At 43.6% G+C, this 25,958-nt stretch overlaps 2 protein-coding genes and 1 long non-coding RNA gene across 8 annotated transcripts in view; 2 read left to right on the top strand and 1 right to left on the bottom strand.

Moving 5' to 3' along the window:
- The window catches only part of CUBN (cubilin), a 273,318-nt gene extending 256,074 nt beyond the window's left edge, over positions 1–17,244 (top strand). For both annotated transcript variants that reach the window (XM_007081262.3, XM_042991151.1), the window contains 7 exons: positions 3,949–4,111; positions 4,473–4,678; positions 7,613–7,760; positions 8,842–9,023; positions 12,236–12,401; positions 13,899–14,134; positions 16,775–17,244. In XM_007081262.3, coding sequence (XP_007081324.2) covers positions 3,949–4,111; positions 4,473–4,678; positions 7,613–7,760; positions 8,842–9,023; positions 12,236–12,401; positions 13,899–14,134; positions 16,775–16,882 — 1,209 coding nt within the window. In that variant the 3' untranslated portion in view covers positions 16,883–17,244. The remainder of the gene's footprint in view (positions 1–3,948; positions 4,112–4,472; positions 4,679–7,612; positions 7,761–8,841; positions 9,024–12,235; positions 12,402–13,898; positions 14,135–16,774) is intronic.
- On the bottom strand, positions 11,114–24,264 carry LOC122240233. 3 transcript variants are annotated; one of them, XR_006219660.1, is made up of 5 exons: positions 24,136–24,264; positions 22,161–22,269; positions 17,709–17,867; positions 11,497–11,694; positions 11,114–11,332 (listed from the first exon to the last, which is right to left on the bottom strand). It is a non-coding gene; the product is annotated as an uncharacterized LOC122240233 (long non-coding RNA). The 3 variants fall into 3 exon arrangements; XR_006219659.1 differs by having other exon boundaries at positions 11,114–11,694; XR_006219661.1 differs by lacking the exons at positions 11,114–11,332; positions 11,497–11,694 and adding an exon at positions 16,015–16,241.
- Positions 24,265–24,599: 335 nt separating this feature from the next.
- The window catches only part of RSU1 (Ras suppressor protein 1), a 200,959-nt gene continuing 199,600 nt past the window's right edge, over positions 24,600–25,958 (top strand). For all 3 annotated transcript variants that reach the window (XM_042991148.1, XM_007081261.3, XM_042991149.1), the window contains exons 1-2: positions 24,600–24,738; positions 24,975–25,086. In XM_042991148.1, the coding sequence (XP_042847082.1) occupies positions 24,978–25,086 (109 nt within the window). In that variant the 5' untranslated portion in view covers positions 24,600–24,738; positions 24,975–24,977. The remainder of the gene's footprint in view (positions 24,739–24,974; positions 25,087–25,958) is intronic.

The raw sequence follows: 25,958 nt of genomic DNA, 5'->3' as shown, positions 1-25,958 counted from the left end.
TCGTTAAGGAGGGATAAAGTTAGGGTTCCTCGAGGAGCTGTCAGCAAAAAGGAGGAGACTGACACATAAGCATATAAATTATCATACAATGTGACAAAAACAATAGATACGAACTGCGAACAGAAGTAGAGAAGAAGGTATGATTGACGTCATTTTGGGGTTTGGGAAAGGCTTCCTCTGTGCGATGGCTGAGCTGAGTTTTGGAGGAATATCACAGAGGAGCACTTCCTGTTCAACCTAATCTGCCCGTTTGAACAGCCAGTATTTCCTAGTGCTTCCTTGACCATCTGAAGTCGAGTTCATGTACGCTATAGCCTACCCATATCCATAGCTTCAGAAACTTAATATTAACATACTAAATGAAATGAAAAAGGAGGAATAAAAGGAAAGTATATAAAATAGGGCACACTTAAATATGTAAATGCTGATACAACTACCTTATGTCACGTGATAAAGTCGTCAAGATTCTTCTATGTGGCATCATGGCAAATGCAAAAGCATAAATCTAAACTAATATGGGGTGGGGCTTGTATTTGCAACTAAGTGCCGTTAACATCACCATCTGCAATATGAATTTCCAAGAAAGTGGAAAAACTCAAAAAAAATAGTTCCAAACAAAACAAAGTAGAGTCCTCCTTCCACCGACACAGTAATTGCATTATGCAAAATGTTTTTGTGTTTATATAGAGAACGGAGTTAGGTTCCAGGGTCACACAATAATGAACAGTTTTGTTACAGAAATGTCTGGCAGAACATTGAAAAGTTATGTGGGACAGAATCAGTCTTCACTTTGCAAAGCTGTCCCGTGAATTGCAGCATGGGATTCTGCAAGGTGGCTTCTAAACACTGAATGCCAGTCATAGCCCCAAATTATTGTGATGACCCCCAAAACAAGACACTTTTGCAAAAAAAATGCTCTCTGGGAGATACTATAGCCCCCACTGAGAACCTCTGCCTTAACCCACTGGGCTTAACCATTCAGTCTGTGGTCAGACAGTGAGGGGAGATCTGTACTCTCTCAAGGCATCAGGTTCCAATAAATGTTTATTTGAGTACCTACCACATTCCAGACACTGCTCTAAGTACTGGAAAAAACACAAATATATATGTATATTCAATGTATGGATCTCTCTAATTAGTTAGCATCAGTCAGTAAATTGAACGTATGGAAAGTGCCTTAGACATCCTCATATACATAGGATCTGGCACACGGTATGTAGAATTAAAACGCTGGTACGAATGTGGTATCCATTATAATAACATTTTAACTTGTTTACCAGAAAAGGTACATTACCTAAAACTTGGCAAATCTGCTGTGTTCTAAAATGGGAGGGATCAGATTATCCATCTAAATTTACCAAATTCACACGTAAGTGGGAGAAACAGTGCCACCTAGTGGTAAATTTATTTTCTGTTTATTTTAAATTATTTCTATCTTACATATTCCCAGCATTTTCGAATAATGTCTGTGGTCACGGCTATTCTGAAGTTTATAGCACATCATAGTTGTGTTATAAATTCAATGTTTGGCTATACACACTCATACTTGTTTTGGAAATACCGTGAAGATTATTCAGCTGGAGAAATCTGTTTTCTGGTAACACACTTGAAGAGAATTCAGGCGTCCACTATTTGGACAGGTGTCTGTTGAAGAAGGTTCCTCAAGGCTGGGAGTTGTTCTGGCTGCTGGCGACACCGCAGTGTATGATCAGTCTTCCCACCCACGGGACTTATGTTCTTTTGTTTTATTTTTTTTTTTTAATTTTTTTAAATGTTTATTTCTGAAAGAGAGAGAGAGACAGAGTGAGAGCTGGAGAAGGGCAGAGAGAGGGAAACGCAGAATGTGAAGCAGGTTCCAGGCTCCGAGCTGTCAGCACAGAGCCTGACGTGGAGCTCGAACCCACAAACTGGGAGATCGTGACCCGAGCCAAAATTGGATGCTTAACTGACTGAGCCACCCAGGCGCCCTGGGACTTATGTTCTTATTGGAAGAGAGACCAGGAAAAGTAAATAAGCAACAAATAAGATGCCTTTTGAATAGGAAGATGTTGGGGGCCAGGCAACATTAGATGGGCTGGGTCTGTCTGAGGAGGTGACATTTGAGCTGAGACCATATGACAAGGGGGGGGGGGCGTGCCCAATTCTGGAGCTTACAGAGCTTACAGCCTTACAGAGACCCTCCTGGCAGGAGAAGGTATGGGAATAGGGCAGGGAGTGGGGCCCTGGAACAAGCAACCGGCCACTCCAGGTAGGGGCTTGCAGACCCCCATAAAGACGTGGGCTTTCACGTCAGGTGCAGTGGGGACCCACTGGAGCATTTAAGGCCGAGCAGGAGTGTAATCTGGTTTAAGTCTGCAAACACTCAGCCGTCAGCTCTGCAGACGGTACTGTGGTTGCTTGGTGGAAACGGATCTCTTAGGAAGATGTTACCATAACCAAGGTGGAGGACGATGATGGTCATAACGGGGAGGAGCCCTCTGGGGTGGATGTTGAAGGTAGAGTGGAAGCGATGTGGGGCAGGAGGGGTGAGAGAAAGGAATCAAGGATGACTAAAGTCTCAGGCCTGAGCAGATTAGTGACATCAAGAAGACAGGGAGGATAGGTTTGGGAGGGGTGTGTAGTGGAGAGAGGAATCAAAGCGTTACTCATTTATTAGACACTTACTGGGTGCCTTTTATGTGCCAGACACTTCTAAAAACTAGGGACAGGGGCGCCTGGGTGGCTCAGTCAGTTAAGTATCCGACTTCGGCTCAGGTCATGATCTTACAGTTAGTGAGTTTGAGCTCCCTGTCTCCCTCTCTCTCTCTCTCTCTGCCTCTCCCCCACTGGCTCACGCTCTCTCTCTCAAAATAAATAAAATAAACTTTAAAAACTAGGGACATGGCAGGACACAGAACAGACAGCAACCTGTGCTTTCGTGAACCTGCATTGTCTTCAGAGTGGAAGACAATCACTAAGTGATATATGTAGTATGTAAAGATAATGCGCGCTCTAAATGAAGAATCAAACAGGAAGTAAGAAAGGGAATTTGGGGAGAGTTGACATTTTAAGTAGGGTGGTCAGGGAAGGCCTGAGTGAGTCAGTGATACTCGAGTAAAGACGTGAAGGAATGAAGGAGAGCAAACCATATGGGTGTATAGGAGAAGAATGTTCCAGCAGAGGGAACAACAAACTCAACAGCCATGAAGCAGCAGTGTGCTGCAGAGAGAATGACATGGGGACAGTAAGGCGGCAGGGGTGGTGTGGACAGCAGATTCTCTCAGGCCTTAAAGGCCACCGTGTTGGCTTTGGCTTTTATAGTGAGTGCCTGGGGAGCAGCTAGGAGAGGTTTTAGCAGTGCCCCGGGCTGACTTAACATTTTAACTGTATCCTCTGGGGGATGCCTGGCTGGCTCAGTCGGACTCTTGATCCGTGAGACTCTTGATCTCGAGGTTGTGAGTTGGAGCCCCACATTGGGTGTAGCGATTACTTAAATGAATAAGCCAATTTAAAAAATATAAATACATACATACATACGTACAGAACTGAATCCTCTGGCTCACATATTGAGGACAGGCTTGGGAGGGACAAGAGTGGAACCAGGGAGCCCCACACGGAAGCCACATTGAGAACCCACGCATGCGATTTCAGGGGCTTGCACCGGAGTAGAAGAGAGAGCAACGCAGGGCAAGACAGTGAGGCGTTTGCTGGCTCTAATGACATGATAGTTTTGAATCAGGTATTACCTTTGCCGTGAGGAAAGATTTCTAGGCATCATAGCAGGTTTTTACTGAAGATCATTATAATTGCACCGACTCATTAGCAACTGTCCTTAAGCTAAAACTAGCTCTAACAACATCAGTGTAAGATTCTTAATCATGACCTGTTGTGACTCCGCATCCATTTCAGTGTAAAGCTTGCAGCTTCTTGGGGAGTAATGGATAACTAATGAACTATTTTTCTTTTCAGTTGTATGATGGGGATAGTGAAAATGCCAACTTGGCTGGAACGTTTTGTGGTTCCACTGTACCTGCTCCCTTTATCTCTTCTGGCAATTTCCTGACGGTTCAATTTGTCAGTGACATAACTGTAGAACGACAAGGATTTAATGCTACTTATACCATTGTGGACAGTGAGTAAACTGAGACATTTTTAACTATTATGAAACATATGTATATTTATGCGCTAAAAATAATGCCATGCCTATATGCAAACACAACGTTAATTACCAAACTCAATGTTCATTACCAAACTCAGTATTAATTCCTATGGAAACTCCATGCCAGTTTCTAAACACCATGGTAATCACTCTGTGTTTCATCGGTCATACACATTTGGTATAATTCTTAGTCAAGAATATCCTAACTTCTCTATAGAATGATGTAAACAGAGTTCTTTGGGCTGGAAGGATAAGGAAGAGTGAATTTTAAATATTGTGTGTATGAAGAGACATGAGTAAAACTTGTCTTACAAGTTTTTCTTTTTTTCCCCAGTGCCTTGTGGTGGAACATATAACGCAACTTGGACCCCCCAGAGTATTTCGTCACCCAATTCGTCAGACCCAGAAATCCCATTTTCCACGTGCACTTGGGTCCTCGAAGCCCCTCCACGTCAGCAGGTCAAGATCACTGTGTGGGCGTTGCAACTGCACCCACAAGACTGTGACCAGAACTACTTAGAGTTTCAGGACTCACCTGAGGTAATAATTATAGGATGCAGGACAGTGACATCTAGTGGCCTTTTCACCAGTATTTACGAAACACATGAAGTAATGAGGGCATAATTAAATTCCCAAACTCACATATACAAAATATACAACACCATATACAAACCCCTCTATTTTTGCCATATACAAAACCCTCTATTTAGGTGTTAAGAAACTTGCACTTGGTCTTGTAGGTGAGGAGCTGTCGAACTGCCGTGTGCACAAGAAACATCTGGGTGTCTAGATAAAAGTGCATGCCCCAGGGCTCCCCACCTCCCGCTCAGATACCGCTTTCCCTACACAGTGCCCAGGAACCTAAATTTTCGATGCACATCTTCAGTATTCTGCCATTAGTGCTCCAAGGGCCACGCCCAGAGAAACATTTGTGCAGGAAGGGCATCTGTGTGTATGACAAACTGAAGGGGTCCACGCGGAACACAGGGAAATCAGTTACGAGGCCGTTAGGCACCAGTCCTTTGGGACTATATTCATGGTAATATGAGAGGGAAGAAAAGAAAAAGCTGTTTTAGTTAGAGAGAGAGAGAAAGAGAGAATTGCCCAGATGCCAAGACATTGAGAAGACAGTTGGACGTAGATGCATGAATATTCACAGAAGGCCTGAAGATTTGGGCGTCATCATTATATGGATCAGTAGCTACAATAATGCGAGTAATGAGATTATTCAGGGAGCATCTGTCAAGTGAGAAGGCATGACCATACCTGGGGAGAACCCCCGGAATACCTGAATTATCTTTTAGCAGTTTGAGAAGCAGCTAATTCACCCCAGCTCGTTCCCAGAGTGTCATATTCAACCCCCCGATGGCTGGCAGTTGCAGAGAATCCAATCTATCACTTCCTGAGTCTTCAGGGTCTCCTCGCTATAAATCCAGGGCCCCCTCGTTTACGTATGGATCTTGGTGGGTATAGAAAAATCCAGTCTGGCTGACTCCAATTGGAGAGATCTGAGAAGAGCTGACTTCTGATCAGATACCATATTTGCTGAATTTTCAGAAGGCAGACAGTGAGACACAGCCTAGGCTCCCACCACGGTCCGCATGCAAGGTTACCATCACTCCCCTGGTAGTGGTTTTCAGAACAAGACTCCTATTCCCTGGTGGTGCCCTTCCTAGAGGGTCTTCAAGCCAAGTGGAACAAGGCCCTTTGGTTAAAGCTCTCAGTTTCCCATTGTTTCCTGAAGCTGAGACAATGGGGATCGGAGCAGACCACCACCTGGGTGCAGAAAGCCTACTTCCAGTGCACAGGTCAGCTCTGGATCATAACCGCAGCTGGACTGGCTTCGAATAAGACCCCGTATTTGTCGTGAATGAAGGATGTCCTTTGACTGAAGGAATAAAGGAAAGAACAAAGGGTTTCAGCGTGGGTAGATTGGGAGGAGAGGTAGGAAAGTGACTGATAACTAGGAGAAACTGGAACTCTCACCACGTCTGAGAGTGGCAAGACATTGGACATTCACGCAAGAATCGTGTGGCAAAGGCACCACGGCCGGCTCTGGCAGGGGCTGCCATGGAGGGTGGAGAGAAAGGCGCTGGTGTGGAGGAATGCAGATTACAGTGCTCAGTGGGTCGTCTGGAAAGACACTGAAACCTCCATGAGTTGAGAAAGGAAGAAGGGTGCAGAGGATGGCCAAGAGCTGAGACACCCCAAGTCTTTAATGAGGGAAAGACGCCAGAGGGAAAGTGGCTATGGTGAGAAGGGTCAGAGGAACCTTTGGCCAGAGGTGGAGACCCTCAGGGGAGAGCTGGATCTGGTCCGGGGATAGATGCAGCCTGGAGAACCCCACCCACCGTCCCAGCCCCCCACCACTAGTCCTACTCAAGGAATGGTGGAGGATGGGGAAAGAATGGCCTCCTGCAGCCCCCTGGTGGAGGCTTGGAGACCCAAGCTTCACTCAGGGCCACAAAGTGGAAATGGATGGATGTATACAGGGGGCAGCTATCACTGCAGTGAGAGTTCAGAGGAGGCAGCGGGCAAGGTTAGGGAAGGACCAGCAGCAGGAGACAGTGCAGGGGAGAAACATACATCAGCAACAAGAGCTTCTGAGCAAGAGTGGGAAGCGGGCCTGTCAGTAGGCGCCCAAAAGTTAGAGGCCACAAATGTCTCAACTTCGGTGCCAGTGGCATTTATGGAAGGATGGGTAGGCGCTGGACCCTATTACCCTACTATCTGGAGAGGCGAGGAAGGCTGCCCGGGTTTTACAAGGGGGAAATGGGGACCTCATTGCAGGCAGGGACTGCCTCCTGGGATTCACAGTGTGGCCAGAGTGTGGTTGGATGAGCTCAGGGGTAGTGAGCTGGGAGCTAAGGGGAGGAGCACTGGGTGGGTCTTTTTTTTTCTTTAATTTTTGCTTATTTTTGAGAGAGAGTGGGGTGGGGGGTGGGAGAGAGAGAGCTGGGGAGGGGCAGAGAGAGAGGGAGACATAGAATCTGAAGCAGGCTCCCAGCTCTGATCTCGACGTGGGGCTCAAACCCGTGAACCATGAGATCATGACCCCAGCTGAAGTCAGACGCTTAACCAACTGAGCCACCCAGGTGCCCCTGGGTTGGTCTCAACGGAGTTCAGGACTATGGGAAAACCCCAGCTCAACTGTGTTGAGCTCAGTCAGCCTGGGTGTGTGCAGAGCCACAGCACAGGCCTTTGGCTGTGAGGCTGCATGAGGGAGAAAGGGTCTTGTCCTTCGTGTCTGTCTCCTGGTTTCAGCAAAAGCTTGGCCTCCCCCTAGCACCCCTCGGGGAGTGTGAGACTTTTGTGGATTCCAAGACCAGCATGAGCCTGGGTGAAGCAGGATTGGAACACTGTAACTAGTTTCTGTGGGTGAATATTGAGGCCACCCTTTAATGTGCATTCGATTTAAGGTCTATTCTCTTTTGAAACTCAGTCTAGTGTGATTTGGCTTTCATTTCATTTCAGAGCGATGGAAATCCAGGAATTCAGTTCTGTGGCAGAAATGCTTCGGCTATACCGACGTTCTATTCTTCTGCGAGTACGGCAATTGTCGTTTTCAAATCCGAAGTTCTCGACAGAAACTCCAGAGTGGGTTTCACGTATCAGATTGCAGGTGAGCCGTGGAACTTTGTCTGTTATTCAGAAAACCTGCCACCATCCCAATTCCTGCTAGAATGGACTCCTGTAAGCAAATTTGGGTCTGTTACCATAAACCATGTCCACAACAAGGTAAGAAATTGTAACTTAGAAGCCAGGCCCACGTCCGCAGATGACTAAAGCTGGTTTCTGAGGAGGTAAAGTGAAAATAACACTAATTAAAATGTTTAGAATGCCAGCATATCTTTCAAATCCATGTAGTTAATTTAATTTAAATGTACACCAGTTATTTTATTAATTATCCACTTGGCCTCAAATAGAAATCACTGTGTCTTACGAAATTATTTTGTAAAAAAAACAAAAAACAACAAATCTTGAAAGGGCTATTTGACTACAGTAACAATTGAGAAGTTTATTTCCAGGAGAAATTATTTGATGTTCATTTCAAGCTTGATTAAAACTACAGCTGCTTTTGATTACAACAAACACATAGTGGGGCACCTGGGTGGCTCAGTCGGTTAAGTGTCTGACCCTTGATCTCAGCTCAGGTCTTGATCTCAGGGTCATGAGTTCAAGCCCCATGTTGGGCTCCAAACTGGGTGGGAACCGGCCTAAAAACAAACCACAAACAAATAGAAAAGCTTTTGGTGGTTTCACCCAAAATGATAAGGATGAACAATTTACCGATTCTATCAGAATGAGTAACTTATCAAAGGATATAAATAGAAATCTTCATACAAAAGTCAGTTATGGTTGCAGAGTCTTTGTGCCTAAAAAAAGGCCTAAACGTCAACCAACTGCACTTAAATGTGATCAGAAGAGAACAGAGAATTCTAGAAAGTTCATCCTCAAAGGAGAATGCTCACATTTCATATTTCTCATGGGGGCATTTTACGTTAACGAGACACCACATTGCATCCGCGCTATTTGCCGTTACCTCACTTCCTGTGGCCCCAGTTATCCCAAAGGTGAGAGGGTTGAAATAGCTTTTTTTTCTAAAGTGTGTTCAAATCTAATAATCTTGAATTCTGTCAGGTTGAAAGAACATTAAAAGTTGGGATGCCTACATTAATTGCGATTTTTTTTTTTTCTCTAAGGTTGCAACAGAGAGTATAACAAGGCATTTGGCAATCTCAAGAGTCCGGGATGGCCAGATAATTATAACAATAACATGGATTGCACTGTTACTCTCACGGCCCCTCAGAACCACACCATTTCCCTCTTTTTTCATTCATTTGGCATCGAGGACTCAAGTGAATGCGCGCACGATTTCTTGGAGGTAATGTACATTTGATCGCATCTAAAGAACTATTTAAAAGATGGATCACTGAAGATTTTTCACCTCTTTCTCTGCTACTTCTAATCTTGGATCCCTTACTTGTTCATGATTATTCATTATTCTTCCATCCCATAAATATTTACCAAGCATCCTTCTAGGTACAGGCACCGAAAATCCAGTAGGGAACAAGACATAGGCAGGGCCCCCGAGGCTCAGAGTCCATGGGAAAGACAGATAGGAAAGAGTCAATTCCCTCACACCTGGAAAGGACTAACAGAATCAGCACGGTCAGCAGACCTAAAGCAGTTTGGGGACGAGAAGCTTCCGGGTGGAGGGAGGCGATGTGTGGGTTTAGAGAGAACTGGCAAGGACTTGGAGGAAGCAGAGCCATGCTCCTGGGGTGGGGGCTGGCACTTTGATTCTTCAGCAGCACCATGCGAACGCCCTCTGCATTCCTTCTGCCCTGCACCACCTACACTCAGTGAGCAGACCCATTACATTGCTGTTCACAGGAAGATGAGCCCATTACCAGCACAGACAGCGCGTGGAGCACAGCGCCTATATTTTACCATGAAAACCCCAGAGCTCACGCGGGTGTTCTTTGCACACTCTTTTGGAAATGTATTCATTCTTAGGGAGCAGACTAAGGTGAAACCTGAGACTTGTATATACAAAATGCTGAATTCCTCCATGAAATGAATTTGAATCTAAATCTTACCCGAAGTTGCTCTAAATGGGCTTTGTTTCATGTAAACAAGTCTTCTGCAAGGTTTCCAAGCAGTTTATTTGCTCCTCTACATCTGTTAAGGAGTTTTATTATTCTGGGAAGCTCTCCCCTATAGAATTAATCCAAATCTTTTGTTAATGAACATTCTGTTTTTCTTTGAGAGAGAGAGAGAGAGAGAGAGAGAGAGAGAGACAGAGCAAGAGCAGGGGAGAGGGGCAGAGAGAAAGAGAATGTTAAGCAGGTTCCACACTCAGTGTGGAGCTCGACACAGGGCTCGATCCCACTATCCTGGGATCATGACCTGACCCGAAATCAAGCGTCCGACGCTCAACCAACTGAGCCACATAGGTGCCCCTTGCTAATGAATATTCTGCGTCTATAGTGTAGCAAGTGCTGGAAGGAAGCCTGGGCCTTTATCATGCCAAATATCCTTGTCATGGTAGGAAATGAGGAGGAGATGAATGTAGCAGGGAGGAAATGAGAGAACTGCAGTATTGTTTGCATCAATCAGGGCATTAAACGCAGACCTTTGTGCCTCACCCACTTCTGTGAAGTGTGAGGCAGAAGCCAGAGGAGGGGATACAGAGAAAGGACAGAATAATCCCGTCCGTTCAGAGTCACAGTGCAGCTACCCTGGGTCCACCTCAAGCCTGAGCTGACCGTCAGTGACTGGAGTTAACAGTTGCCATTTTCCTCTGGATGCTGGGACGTGCAGGGATAGCTCTCCAGCACCAGAGGTGGGAACTACTCCTCCTGGCTGCCCTTCCTATCCCATGGAAGTTGGTTTGAAACTTCCTGTCCAGTAAGCAAAGACAGGAAACTGCAAGTGTGGCCTGTAAAGTGTAGCCAAGTCTGGTTTTTGATGGCAAGACCGTAGCAGGGCTTATCGGCAGCCGTAACAGCAAACCTCCCCATCCCATTGACGTTAACCACGGCAGGAACAGAAACTTCCTGGTGAGGATTCGGACCGTGTTACTACCACACAAAAGTCAAGCTCTGGACCACATTTGGAATCTGCGTTTGTTTTTATTGCCTTCATCCCCCCTTTTCAGGATCATCTGCAGGCTCAAGGATGTCTCTTGCTCTCATTGTCCCATCCCCCCTCTACAGAGATAAATGAATAGGATGCTAGTGGGACTTGAGATCGAACTTACGCTCTCAGAGCACAGCCTTCTCAAACAGGGCCCAGAGGAAAGAGACCCAAAGGGAAGAACAGAGTGGTAGGGGTGCCTGGGTGGCTCAGTCGGCTGGGTGTTTGACTTCAGCTCAGGTCATGGCCTCACGGTTCCTGAGTTGGAGCCCTGTGTTGGGCTCTCTACTCTCAGTGCAGAGCTCACTTTAGATCCTCTGTCCTCCTCTCTCTCTGCCCCTCTCCCGCTGTGCTCTCTTTCAAAAATTAATAAACATAAAAAAAAAAAGAATAGAGTGGTAGCAGGTCTGACCTTCCAGCATTCTTGAATATGGCAGCCTTCTCTGAATGCAGGTAGTTCACTGGCTATGCCAACTATGGCAAGGCCACTTAGCAGCATAATCCAAAAAGGACAAAAAGGCACTGTTTTCTCCCACTGGCTACTGCATAGACCTAAAAAGAATCTCGGTTTAGATCAACACGAAGACTAACCATTGTGCCTCTTATGACTTAAGACAGCCAGCAATTAGCCAAATGCTAAACTGTGAAATTATAAAGGCAACGGAGGAACTTCCAAGAATTTTGAATACATATGTCAGTAAAATCTCCACTCATACATGTTGAGCTGCTTCCAGCTCTCCATTGCCTGGGTAACATTTCCTTAATACTCCTCAAGAGTCTTCCTCCGAATAGGGAGGCTGTGAATGCGCAGAAGGAACACTAGGAACAGAAGGTAGTCAAGTTCACTGTGGTTACCCATTCTCACACAGTGACTCATTGCCATTTTTTATATGCCTCTCCTCCAAGCAGTGAATCTAAAAAAAACAAAAAACAAAAAACAAAAAACTATTCAGCTTCAGAATGTTTTTAAAATTACCTAATAGTCAAGTTTTATAAATTTATTGAGTTGTGTCCTTTTCCTATACAGAAATTCCTTTGGTTTTGGACTTTATTATACGTCCTACATTGATTTTTTTTTCATAGCCCCTTCATAGCCAAGCAATTTTCAAAGGGAAAAAAACATACACACAGTATAATGAATAAACTACAATAGAAGCGACTGGAAATGGAGCAGGCAATATCCCCCTCCCATCTTTTTGAAATTTCACAGATATTTCTGAATTCAAATGCAAATGGTTTTTGATCTACAAACTGGATGTTTCTCTCCTTTGCAAGAGAACATGACTTCTGGGTGTATGTTCAGAAAACTCTTCATTCTTAAGTACACAAAAAGACAAAGCTTTTCCAAAAGAGGTTGTCATTCAGATGGTCTCATGTCTCAGTGGATGGCAACGGAAAGTCAGAGAAGGAAGAATAAAATGCTTAAGTATAATAATTAATGGCTCATTTTTCAAGGTAAGAAACGGCAGTGACAGCAGCTCGCCCTTACTGGGCACATACTGTGGAACCCTGCAGCCAAATCCTATCTTTTCTCAAAACAATGAACTGTACCTACGGTTTAAGAGTGATGGTGCAACTTCCGGTCTTGGGTATGAAATTGTCTGGACCTCATCACCCTCTGGTAAGACACTTGCACTTTGTAAGGGAAATTGATGCAAGTGAGGAAAAACTTGGGGGGGGGTGGTGTCTCATAAAAAAGGACAATTAAAAGTGACCTTACCTCTTAGCCATCTGTATACTGTATTGTTTTCCAATAAATATAGAGATTTTTGTTAACAATGACAGTACAGATATCCTTTTCAATTCTACTGTCACTCATTATTTCTACATTACATGTTTCTTGTAATATGAAGAGATATAGAAAGAGTAGATATATGAATATACATACGTATAAAGCATAGATATGATATACATTTTTAAATTCCTTTATAAATTCTGATTTTGCCATATTTTTAACTTTCGGTTTGATCATCAAGGTAGTTCTCTGAGAATTAAAAAAAAAAATGTGTACCTAAAGCCAAATTACTTACACATACTTGGGTGTAAGTAAACAGCTGTGCCTTTGATAGCACCAGTCATTTTTCAGCAGTCCCGGGGGTGAAAGTGCATTTTTTTCAGGGAAGTCAAGTAACTTCCTGCACGTTTGGTTGGTTGGTTATCAAGTAACTGGAGGAAATTTAAGTCATGTTAATATATTTCACTCCAGAGAGGAGGAATATCTTTATGAGAAGTCCCGTTGAGGTATTTCAAAATATCTAAAAATTTCCAGGTAAGAATGATAAAAATGACTTAAATATACTGAGGGACAAGAAATAACTTAAATCTTGGCAGCTAAAGATGCTTACAGATGATCTCCGATGCCCTGATTTTGCAGCGGAGGAAATAAAAATGAGGTTAATGAGTTTTCCAGAAAGCACAGCAAGATTTTGGCAAAAGCAAGACCAAACCTCCAGGGGTTAGACACCCAGCCCAGCGCCATTTAATCTTACCATGAGGTTTCTTTCTGTTCAGTGGGATATCTGGGTGCCCAGGGTATCTGGTCTAAATAATGACAGCATTTGCAAATTAACACCAATACTTACAGGGCTCTGTTTTTGAGTATGTCAATCTCGGTACTGTCAGTTATAAGCCCAGGAAAGTCATTTTACAATTAAATAATTATTGTCAAAACCTACAAGGATACAGTCTTTCGGGTCAGCCCTGGAATTCCACTTTTAATTTTACTTCACTCCCGTCATTATCATCAACTTGCTGCATATGGAGAGCCCCACGCCATCAAAAGTACACAACAACTTGAATTACTCTCGCCTACAGCTATTTTATCAAGTTCTTTGTTTTCCCAACCCACTGTTTTCAAAGAAAGGACTTAGAGGAAGTGGTCCCAAGTCATGATATACAGGGAACAGAATACATGGTAGGGGTGGGGGAAGGCGGGATGAGGTGGTGTTGAGGCATTGGAAGGGATATAGCCCACAGAAGGAACTGGAAAGGGCTTTCTGCCACCTCTGTTCTTGCAGAGTGTCTCAGCACCTTGAGAAAATAGCAACCGTCTTCCTGCCTCACAAGGAGATGGTTTCCACTTTGTTGAATATAACGGCCTGTGTTGGTTTCCTTGTAGGCTGTGGTGGAACTCTTTACGGACACAGTGGCTCCTTCACCAGCCCTGGCTACCCGGGAACTTACCCAAACAACACTCACTGTGAATGGACCATTATTGCTCCTGCTGGCAGACCTGTCACGGTCAGCTTTTACTTTGTCAGCATTGATGATCCCGGAGACTGTGTCCAGAACTATCTCATACTCTACAATGGACCGGATGCTAATTCTCCAGCCTCTGGACCATATTGTGGGGCAGTGAGTAAAACAAACATTTTAAAATTCCCATTTATTATTTTTAAATGATAACTTACTGTACACTTTTAAAGGCAGACACATGCAAAGTACAAAGCACAAGCCTTTTGCAAATTTCAGCAGTTTCCAGATTTTCCTATTTGGGGAGCAGGAGTGCCACCTAGTGGGCACTGCGTTAAATTAATAGTAATAGTTCCCAGACTCCACTGCATCAGAATCGCTTTGGGCCGCCACGTAGGGGTCCAGCCTTCCAGTGCCCGCTCCCATCCACTGAACCAGAATTTCTAGGACAGGGGCTGTCCGTTGTTTTTTAAAAGCTCCATACATGATTTCAATGCACTTCCCAGGGTTGAATACCCATATTGTTTTCTCCGTGAATACAACTACAGACCATTTGAACACCTGACTCCATTTTATCTACTTCTTGTTGAAAATCGTAGGAATTCTTTGAAGAAATAAATAGAGATATTGAAAATGGGTCTAGTAACTAGTAGTTGTTCTTGTAAAGTTCTGGTGTGATAGATCTCCCTTAAACGTCAAGATAGGATTCTGACAGGGACTCAATTTTGCTTGCGTCTGTCCTCGCCACCTTCTCGTTTTATGTGAAAGTAGATACGGAGCTTTCCAGTAAGGGAAATGTGACCACAGTAGAGAGAATATCAGTTCTTACCGTTCTGCTCTTTATTTATTAGCCTTGCTAATTAATAAGGCAGTGAACTACAGCAGCTAAAAATCTAAAGAGTTGTTTGGCTTCCTAAATTGAGATGCAATTGATATATAACGTATTAGTTTCAGGTGTATGACATGAATTTTTTTTGTGTGTGTGTGTGTGACCAGAACTTTTAAGCTCTACTCTCTTAGCAACGTTCAAATAGACACTACATTCCCAGGGCTTACTTATAACTGGGAGTTTGTACCTTTTGACAACCTTCATCCATTTCACCAATCTCCCACCTTCCGCCTCTAGCAACCACCGGTTTGTTCTCTATATCTGAGAATTTGGTTTTTTGTTTTCATTTCATTTCGTTTTTTTAGATTCCACAAATAAGTGAGATCATGTAGTATTTACCTTTCTCTTTCTAATTTATTTCACTTAGTATAATGACCTCAAGGACCTTCCGTGTTGTCACAAACAGCAGGATTCCCTTCAATTTGTGGCTGGATAATACTCCCTTATCATCACATTATAAATATACAAATATATAATATTATAAATATAGATCCTATATATTATCCATTTGTCCATTGATGGACAGTTAAATTGCTTCCACATCTTGGCTATCATAAATAATGCTGTGATGAACACAGGGGTGCAGATATCTTTTCAAGTTGGTGTTTTTGTTTTTTTCTGGATGAATTCCCAGAAGTAGAATTGCTGGGTCACATGGTAGTCCTGTTTTTAATTTTTTGAGGAATCTCCATACTGCCTTCCACAGTGGCCGCACCAATTTGCATTCGCACCAACAGTGCACGAGGGTTCCCTTTTCTCCATGTCCTCGCCAACGCTTGTTATTTCGTGTCTTTTTTATGATAGGCATTCTAACAGGTATGAAGGGATATATCATTGTGGTTTTGATTTGCATTTTTCTGATGATTAGTGATTTTGAGCATCTTTTCACGTACTTGTTGGCCATCTGTATTCTTTGGAAAAATGACTATTCAGGTCCTATGTCCATTTTTTAAATCAGATTGTTTGTTTTTGCTATTGAGTTCTTTATATATTTTGATTGTTTTTTAATTCTTTATGTATTTTGGATGTTAACCCCTTGTCAGATACATAATTTGCAAATATTTTCTCTCATTCAGTAGATTGCCCTTTCATTTTGTTGATGGCTTCCTTTGCAGTGCAGAAGCTTTTTAGTTCGATGTAGATCCTTGTTTATATTTGCTTTTGTTGCCTTTGCTTTTGGTATCACATCCAAAAAATCATTGCCAAAAACCGATGTCAAGAAGCTTACTGCTTATGTGTTCTTCTAGGAGTTTCATGGTCTCTGGTCTTTAATTCATTTGGAGTTGATTTTTATGTGTGGTGTAGTTTCGTTCTATTGGAGCGAATATCCATGTTTCACGGCGCCATTTATTGAAGACAGAAAGGTTATGAAAATAAACCCTAAAAGGAAACTGCAGATGTTAATAGGGGAGAGTCGTACACTTTACTGATATGATTGTTTTAGTTGGAAGAATAAGTATGTGTTTCCGTCAGAAAAATTAAAATTTTAGTACGAAGTTGGATTGGAAATTCAACTTTTATGACAATTTTATTGAGGTATGATTCACGTACCATAGAATCCATCTACTTAAAGTGTACATCCAATTGTTTTTAGTAGATTTAGAGTTATGTAGTTCAGAGTTGTCACCACAAACAATTTTAGAACATTTCCTTTCTCCCAAAAGAAACCCTGTATCCACTACCAGTTAATCTCCATTTCCCTTTGATCCTCACCTCCCACCACCAATATTCTTTTTTGAGGTATCCATATTAATTCTTAGCAAGATTCCTTCTAGAAAAATATGCAGGTGTATGTAAATTCAACAAAATTTCTTTATGTAGTACTTTCTTCCTAGGCTAACATTTCCAGAAAGATGCTCAAATGTGCAAAACGTGTAATTGGTTACTTTTTTTTTTTTTCTTTCCAATTTTAGGACACGAACATAGCTCCCTTTGTGGCCTCCTCACATCGGGTCTTCGTAAAATTTCATGCAGAGTATGCACTGCGGCCATCAGCCATCCGGTTAACTTGGGACAGCTAACTATGTAACACGGTGTGTTGGCTGTACTGCAGGGGCCCTGGGGCATGAGCACATGTCTGCCATCCTGATGCAGGATTCTGCCTCTGCCACTGGGAATAATCTGAATTTTGTTTTCACCAACGTACGTGTGGAATCAATATGCATTCATTATATTTTTGTTTTAATATAGAATGTAGCTTCATTAGCCTTGGCCGTGCTCGTCACCCTTCCTTCTAACACTTTGAGCCGATAAGTTCCTAAAATCCCTTAAAAAGTTGGAAATGATTATGGCAAACGTGATGGAAACTGTCAAAAGTTAATGATAAAACAGGAGTATGATTTTCGCTGTGAATGTCAAATGAGGGGTAATAAACAGTAATGAATTGTACGTGATGACGCTGCACTCATTTTTAATTCATTAGCATTTAGTCCTTCACTAGCAGGTGTAGGTTTTCAAGTTGAATTTTTACATGTGGATGAAGTACGCAGATCCTTCAGAATACGAACTATGGAGCCATGCTGCCTGCATTGACCGTTAGCCCTCCTTGCTGAAGCTTCCTTAATTTCTCTGAGCTTTCATTTACCTATGTCCCACCATTGTCCATTTCTAGCTTACCAGCACTGTATGTAAAGTCCTACATAGCTTAACAACGCTTTTGTAAAGTTTTCTGCTGCCTTTAACCAAACATGTTATGCTAAATATGCAAAGTTAAGTCTTCGTAACAACATGGGACAAAGTGAAAGGAAGACGCTGTGGAATGTGTGACTTCATCCTACTCGGATACTCAAGTGCCAGAAAAATTGCTTCTGCACAGAGTACAGAGCCACATGAATAAAACATTCTCACCTTTACAATTCCTGCTTCCTTGAACTCTGTGTTATGGGTAGATACGTGACTTTCACAGACGACCTGTTATTGGCCAGAGCCGTGATGCACCAAACGGAACCATCCAATCCACAGGGTCCTGACGAGCCGGGGCAATGGACAAAAACTCAAGATGAAGTTCTGTAGGGGGAGATACAACATTTTGCTCTTTTACCTGAAAATGAATCACAAAGGTACAGGATATAGAGAAATTTGACACGAACATGTGAAAGGATGGGAATTTTATCTGAAGGCAAGACAAACATATGCAGCTGTCAGACAGTAAAAGGATTTGATCTCAGGTCGCGTCATGAGAGTGATGGTATCCACAAGAGTTATGCACAGAGAGATGCACTTTCCCAGGAGGTACATTAAAATATCTAGGAGGCACAAAGTTTTCAAGAAAACATAGGCAATATTATTGTGTAATTTTTTTAATGTTTATTTATTTTTGAGTGAGAGAGAGAGAGAGAGCGAGCAGGGGAGAGGCTGAGAGAGACAGGGACACAGAATCCGAAGCAGGCTCCAGGCTCCAGGCTCCGAGCTGTCAGCACAGAACCCAAAGTGGGGCTCTAATCCGCAAACTCTGAGATTGTGACCTGAGCCAAAGTCAGACGCTTACCCGACTGAGCCACCCAGGCACCCCATCTTTTTCTTTTAATCAGAATTGTTTTGGCTATGGAGAGTCTTTTCTGGGGACTAATCTGGGGATTGTTTTTGTATTTTTATGAAAAATGAGTTTGGAATTTTTATTGGGATTGCTTTGAATCTGTAGATCGCTTTGGGTAATATGGATGTTTTCACAATATTAATTCTTCCAACCCAAGAACATGTGATATCTTTACATTTATTTGCGTCTTGTTCAATCTCTTTATCATTGTCTTACAGTTTTCAATGTACAGGTCTTTCACCTCCTTGGTTAAATTTATTCCTAAGTGTTCTTTTTTTATTGTTTTTGATGCAGTTGTAATTGGGATTGCTTTTTTACTCTCTCAGATAGTTTGTTGTTAGTGAATAGAAATGCAACTGATTTCTGTATGTTGATTTTGCATCCTGCTCCTTTACTGAATTCACTAATTAGTTCTAACAGTTTGTTTTCTTAGTAGAATCTTTAGGTTTTTTATATATAAGATCACATCATCTCCCATTAATAAGATGCATCTAATTTCCGCTGGTTCTGTTTTAATTCACTTATTTATACATACTTATTGAACATTTACTACGTGACATGTACTAAGAACAACCAGGGATAAAGTAGTGAACAAGACAGCCATACATACAGCTGATGTCCTCCTACTTCAAAAACCCCATTGCCCACGTCCATCTTGTCTGGTTTCCTGAGCCTGTCCCGAGGCAAAATTTTTAATTTCCTTAGCTGGTGAAACTTCTATTAAGCCACCTTCCCAGATCTGGTGGCCAAGTGATAACTTTCTGGCTCCCAAACTGGATGATCACGGAGCTCCATCGGGAGCGATCAGCCCTGCACAGAGCTAACAATCAACAAGTTCACACTGGTGCAGGCCTCCTGGTTGTTAAATATCGAGATACACCCAAATGCTGCTTGCAGGCCATAAAGCGGAATCCAAAAAGCTATATCATAAAATGAATGAGTTTGAGGGGCGGGTGAGGGGAGGTCTTACTTGGAAGTTAATGGAACGTGATAGTCCGCATGGGTCTGAAGGAATACAAGCAAGTACAAACGTAAAGCAAGGGAAAGTACTACTGTTCACAACTGATCACACACCGAACTGAGAAAGTCTCATGGTTACCTTCTGACCCCGTCCCACTCTAGGTGACACTGGGAACTTGAGAAGAGCAGGGCGGGGACAAGAGACAGACTCCAGTACCCACCTCGCCCCTCCGGCCTCCCCAGGATCCAGCAAACAAAGGGCTGATGCTTGGCATAGAAGGTGGCTTTAGGACCCTGTTCCAGCACGATCCGATTTCAGTTCTCCTGGTCATACCCATCCCTACCTGCTTATATCTGGCAACCCAGGACTGGGGTGAGCCAGGCTTCCACTACTACCTGATCTCTTTCCCCTTTGAGTCTCTGTCTCCCTAAACAACTGGACCTTAGCAGGAAGAACAAACCTCATGCCTTTTAGTCTTCAAGGGTAAGTCTGGCCAATAATGGCCAGACTTACCCTTGAGGTAGCTCAGCAAGAGGCCACCACTGGCTCTTTCTGGACCCAGTGGAATATTCTGTCACTCCAGGCATTCTTGTGAATACCTAGGGCATGGTCGGGGCCAGTGACAGTTGGGGGCTAAGAGATGTCATAATTTGCCATAATTTTCTATTACATTTCAACTCCGTTTAATGGAAGGAATTTGTTAAAAATATGCCACACACTTACCAAGGGAGTACTAACAATATTAATTATATTAAGAAAAATTAGAACTGGGATGCCTGGGTGGCTTAGTCCGTTGAGCGTCTGACTCTTGATTTTGGCTTAGGTCACGATCTCATGGTTCATGGGATCAAGTCCCACATTGGGCTCCATGTTGAGAGTACAAAGTCTGCTTGGGATTCTCTCTCTCTCTCTCTCTCTCTCTCTCTCTGCCCCTCCCCTGCTCCCAGGTGCTCCCTTTCTCTCTCTCTCTCTCTCTCTCTCTCTCAAAATAAATAAACTTAAAAAAAAACCCAAAGAATAATTAGAACAAATATCTATGTAACACTTGCCCTCTGCGAGGTGTCATTCTCATATATCACTCATTGAAATAAAACACTAAGAATGATCACCCCCATTTTACAGTTGAGAAAAATGAGGTCTGAAAACTTATATAAAACTTGAGTGACAGAGCTATGATTCTAACCTTGACAACCACCCAAGAGTGTGCCTCCCATTCAGCCTGAAGCAGTAGGTGTGAACTTATTAAATATGAAATATTAAATATTATTATAAACTATTTTCATAGGCCTGTCAAAGTTATTTAAAAAGATTGTTGTATGACCCAGAAAAAAATTTTAAATGTAATTGCTGTTAGTTTAGTAAAAAAATAGAGATTATACAACATCATCAAAAATAATGTTAATGGAAAAAAAACTTTTTACCTATGGGATTACAAATCACCCCATGGCTATCCATTTAAAGAGGAAGCTATTGGGGCGCCTGGGTGGCTCAGTCGGTTAAGCGTCCGACTTCAGCTCAGGTCATGATCTTGCGGTCTGTGAGTTCGAGCCCTGCGTCAGGCTCTGGGCTGATGGCTCAGAGCCTGGAGCCTGCTTCCGATTCTGTGTCTCCCTCTCTCTCTGCCCCTCCCCCGTTCATGCTCTGTCTCTCTCTGTCTCAAAAATAAAGAAAACGTTAAAAAAAAAAATTAAAAAAAAAAAATAAATAAAGAGGAAGCTATTGGAAGAAAAATGATATATTAACTATTGGATATTTCATGAAAAATTGGTTTTTCAAATTTTAATTTGATAACTATATATAAATGTATAGAAGTCTAGAGAATAAAAAGGCATTTTTAGAAGTAATGACATATGTAATAATTTATGTAAATTTGCTAGTTGCCATAATCTAGTGTACCTCGTGTGGCCCAGGCATCTTCCATATCTGTCTTTGATTGGAGCACTCTGTGGGCTGGGGGTGGGGGGTAGAACATTTCTCCCAATGGGAAGGAAGTATTGAAGCACAGACTGTATGTAAGCACAGAGCACTTGGCAGTGAGGCTGTGGAAGGGATTTAAGCTCTGATAAATATTAACTTTTGCATGCATGACTGTCTACATAATTTGCAGGGCCCAGTCCAAAAGGAAAACTCAGGGCCCCTTGTTCAAATCTTATTAGACATTTCAAGATGGTGACAGCAGAGCATTAAACCAAACATGGAGCCCAGCTAAGCATGGAACTTTGTGTTACTGCACAGGTCACATATCCAAGGAGCCTGGGCCCCTTTTCCATGTTATAAAATTCTGGAACTTAGGGACGTGTTTTATTAATAATTACACTGGCAAGGGGCACCTGGGTGGCTCAGTTGGTTAAGTGTCAAACTCTTGATTTCGGCTCAGGTTATGATCTCACGGTGGTGAGACTGAGCCCTGCATCAGGCTGCACACTGACAGCAAGGCGCCTACTTAGGATTTTCTCTCCCTTTCCCTCCGCCCCTTCCCCACTCGCTCACACATGCGCATGTGCGCTCTCTCTCTCTCTCAAAAAAAAAAAAAAAAGAGCTGTACTTGCAAAAGGGAAGGGAAGGAGAGGAGAACTATGAAGAAATGAAAATAAATTTCTGGAAAAGAGGAAGTGAATAAAAGCATGATGACAAGTGAATCAGAAAAAAAAGAAACTGCCGCCCAAAGTAATTTCCAGACAGATATGCAGCAGAATTGGGAATCGGCTTTCCAGGCACTATGTGGATATGGGGCTGGCAGGTGCAGCGTGAGGAGGTGAGACCAGCAATGCAAGTACTGTATTAGCTGGAGCGCGCCACTCACCGTCTCCTTGCCCCTGCAAAGGCAGCCATGTGACTACACCGCAGGCACAAAACTGCGACACCTCCTCTGAAGAAATTTAACCCACAGCCCAGGTAAAATTAATGCTGACCTAGGAAGGAAACAAATACGCATCACAAATAAAAGAGGAAAGCAACCACACCCTGGCTGTCTAGAAAAATTAGCTCCGATCTTCACGCGTGAATATGAAAAAACAACCAAGAATCACCAGACAGGAAGAACTGCAGTAGTGTGACTGTGAAATCACTGGAGAACATAACAGAAAAAGGGCACAAGAAAACACAATTCAGTCAACAGAAGAGAAATCTGAAAATTGTTATCCTCAGAGGGGCACCTGGGTGGCTCAGTCGGTTAAGCCTGTGACTTCAGCTCAGGTCATGATCTCCAGGTTTGTGAGATGGAGCCCCTTTAGGTGGAGACCCTGTGTCGAGCTCTGTGCTGACAGCTCAGAGCCTGGGGGCTGCTTCAGATTCTGTGTCTCCCTCTCTCTGCCCCTCCCCTGTTCACTTGTTCTCTCTCTCTCTCTCTCAAAAATAAATAAACATTAAAAAAAAAATTTTTTTTTTTAAAGTGTTATCCTCAGAGATATTTGAGAAGAGTGCGCTCATCAAACAAAAGTTCGGGGCTAATGTAATCAAGGAGGAGATCTTAGGCAGTATTTTTGGTTAATAGCCAGAACTTAAAATTTTAATAGAAGGTTTGGAAGACAACATTAAGATATCTCCGAAAACGTTAAGTAAAAAAAAGATAAATCAATGAAATACATGAGGTGGAAAACAAGATACCTATAGGAAATTGTCCTAGGATGCTGCCCTCTGACAGATTTCCTGAAGGTGCGAAATCAGAGAAAATGGCTGGAAAGACATTTCACAGAAATAACAGAAAAAAATTTCCAGAGAGAAGAGAGAAATGAATCTTCAGCTGGAAGGGCCCAAACGGATGCTAAACAGATTAAATTTAAAAAGACCCCCAATTAGATTATGGTGGCATTTCAGAACATGATAAACAATTCAAAGATCACAAAAGCTTCCCAAGAGAAAACAATAGTTCTGCAAAGACTGGAGGAGATTGACACATTTCTGGGCATCAACATTGGAAGCATAGATCGATCGAACTATGCTTTTGAGATCTAAGAGAAACTGATATTGAACCTAGAATTCCATGCTAGGCAAATAAGAAAGGGTTGGGCAAAATAAGAACATTTTAAAACACAGAGCTACTCACAATTTGTGCCTCCTATACATGGTCACAGAGAAGTTTACTTGAGCGGTACTCCAGCAAGATGTATACAAGAAAGGTCTGTTTAAACCCAGGAACCCAGTTAAAGAAACCACAGATCAGCTCTCAGCTGGAAGAGCAGAAATAATTAGTCTAAGAGCAGAAAGCTAGTAGGTTCCTAAAGTCTTCAAGAAGAATTGAGTAGATTTAAATTTTTTTTTTTTAACATTTATTTATTTTTGAGACAGAGAGAGACAGAGCATGAACGGGGGAGGGTCAGAGAGAGGGAGACACAGAATCTGAAACCGGCTCCAGGCTCTGAGCTGTCAGCACAGAGCCCGACGCGGGGCTCAAACTCACGGACCGCGAACTCACGGACCGCGAGATCATGACCTGAGCCGAAGTCGGCCGCCCAACTGACTGAGCCACCCAGGCGCCCCGAATTGAGTGGATTTAAAGCAACGGGAGATACGATAAAGAGGCTTACAGGAAGAAAAAGAAAAGCAGTGAGAAACTCCAGTAAAACACACACACACACACACACACACACACACACACACAAAACAAAAAACCAACAATGAAAATTGCATTTAAAAACTCATCATTCAATAGAAAGCAAACTAAAGTATGTCACAATTTTGAGTGTAGTATAAGAAAAGAGAAGTCATTTATCTGTGTGTATTCCCCTTCACGTGACACAGAGGTCCGGGACTCCGAGCTGGGTGCTGGGAATACAGACCCCGTGCAGTTCTTGCGTTTGAGCTCCTGATACAGCGGGAAGCAGCGACTGCTGATAAATGGAACCTCAATTATAGAAGAAGTACACAGGCAACTTCTCCCTTCCCCACCTCCCAAGCCCAGCTACAACACCCTCACCCCGCAATGCCCCTCCAAACCCTCCCGCTTCCTCCCAAAGCACTCAGTGCTTCGGCCCACGAACCGAGCCTGCGCCAACACTACTGCGCAGGCTCCCAGGCAGGTCTGCGCGGATTGCAAACCCGGAGGCATTCCGGGGGACGAACGAACCTCGGGGTGGGGCGGAGTCGCCAGGCCAAATGACGGACGTGATTGGTCAGCCCCCGGGTACACATTCCTTTGTGGGCGGAGCTTCACCCTAGAGCCACGTCTAGTAAACTGTTTTCCTAATTTGGAAAGGGTCAGGCGCGGGCGGGGCGTGGAGCGGCGAGCCGCAGGGTGTGCGCTTGCGCGGAGCTCCGGGACAGGGCGTGTTCCCCGTTCCGGTCCGCGTTTTGCTCTGAACGAGTGCATCTCTTGCCACTCAAGTGCGCCCTGCGGAAACCTGTGGTTCTTTCGCCCCACCTGTTAGGTGCTGCCTTCGGCGGTGAGTGTGTGTGGTTTGCACTTGGGTTCGCCTCTCTCCGCGCCACCGGAGTAGTACTGGACGCTTCCCACGCTCTTGCCCCGCCCCGCCCCCTCCCTGCACCCGGACCCTGCCGGCCGTTGCCCACCATCCAAGCCTGGGGGAAAACTGGACAGTGCCAGCCCGGGGCGTCTCCCCTTTCTCTCCCTGCACCACCCTGGCCGTCGCCCACGTGCTTGTTGTTGTCATTGCTACAGAACATGTCCAAGTCTCTGAAAAAGTTGGTGGAGGAGAGCCGGGAGAAGAACCAGCCGGAAGTGGACATGAGTGACCGGGGCATCTCCAACATGCTGGATGTCAACGGCTTGTGTAAGTTCTCGGGCAGGGTCTTCCCCTTGGAGCCGCTGGAGGGTTTACAAATTTTCCAAGTAGCTGGCGGCCGGTATGAGAGGTTGTAAAGATTTACATCCCGCTCCCTGCTTGTCAACCTCGCTTGTGGAGAGCTTAGCCCAGAAAGTTTGCAGTCAGAATTACGCTCCGTTCCGATTGGAAGATGAACCTGAGAGTCCAGGGAAAGAATCACACAGATAGGTGTAGCTGTACCTCATTGTTGTCTATGCTGATCGTTTGCATTTGGGTGGATTTCCCACACAGTGTACTTAATTAACCCACTTTATTTTCAATTGAAAATCATTTTGAGGGCGCCTAGATGGCTCGGTCAGTTAAGCGTCAGACCCACTCTTGGTTTCTGTCCAGGTCATGATCTTACAGTTCTTGAGTTTGCTGCTTGGGATTTCTCTCTCCCTCTCTCTGCCCCTCCCCTGCTTGCGGTCAGGCTCGCAAGCTCTCTCTGTCTCTTAAAAAAATAAACATTGGGGCGCCTGGGTGGCTTGGGTCAGTGAAGCCCGACATCAGCTCAGGTCATGATCTCACCCTTTGTGAGTTCGAGTCCTTCGTCAGGCTGTGTGCTGACAGACAGCTCGGAGCCTGGAGCCTGCCTCGGATTCTGTGTCTCCCTCTCTCTCTGCCCCTTCCTAGCTCACGCTCTCACTCTCTCTATCTCTCTGTGAAAAATAAATAAACTTAAAAAAATAAAATAAAAAAATAAACATTAAAAAAAGAAAATAATTTTTGAATCATGCTTCCTTTCTCCTAATACAGTCTCTGATCCTTGAACAATTGCCACAGAAAAGTTATGTGATCACTATTCTTATGCCTGGAGTATGTTAAACGTTTCTTGA

Source organism: Panthera tigris, chromosome B4 (genome assembly GCF_018350195.1).
Source record: "Panthera tigris isolate Pti1 chromosome B4, P.tigris_Pti1_mat1.1, whole genome shotgun sequence".
NCBI classification, from domain to species: domain Eukaryota; kingdom Metazoa; phylum Chordata; class Mammalia; order Carnivora; family Felidae; genus Panthera; species Panthera tigris.
Note: the sequence above shows the minus strand (reverse complement) of the source record. Positions and strands in the feature narration are given on the sequence as shown.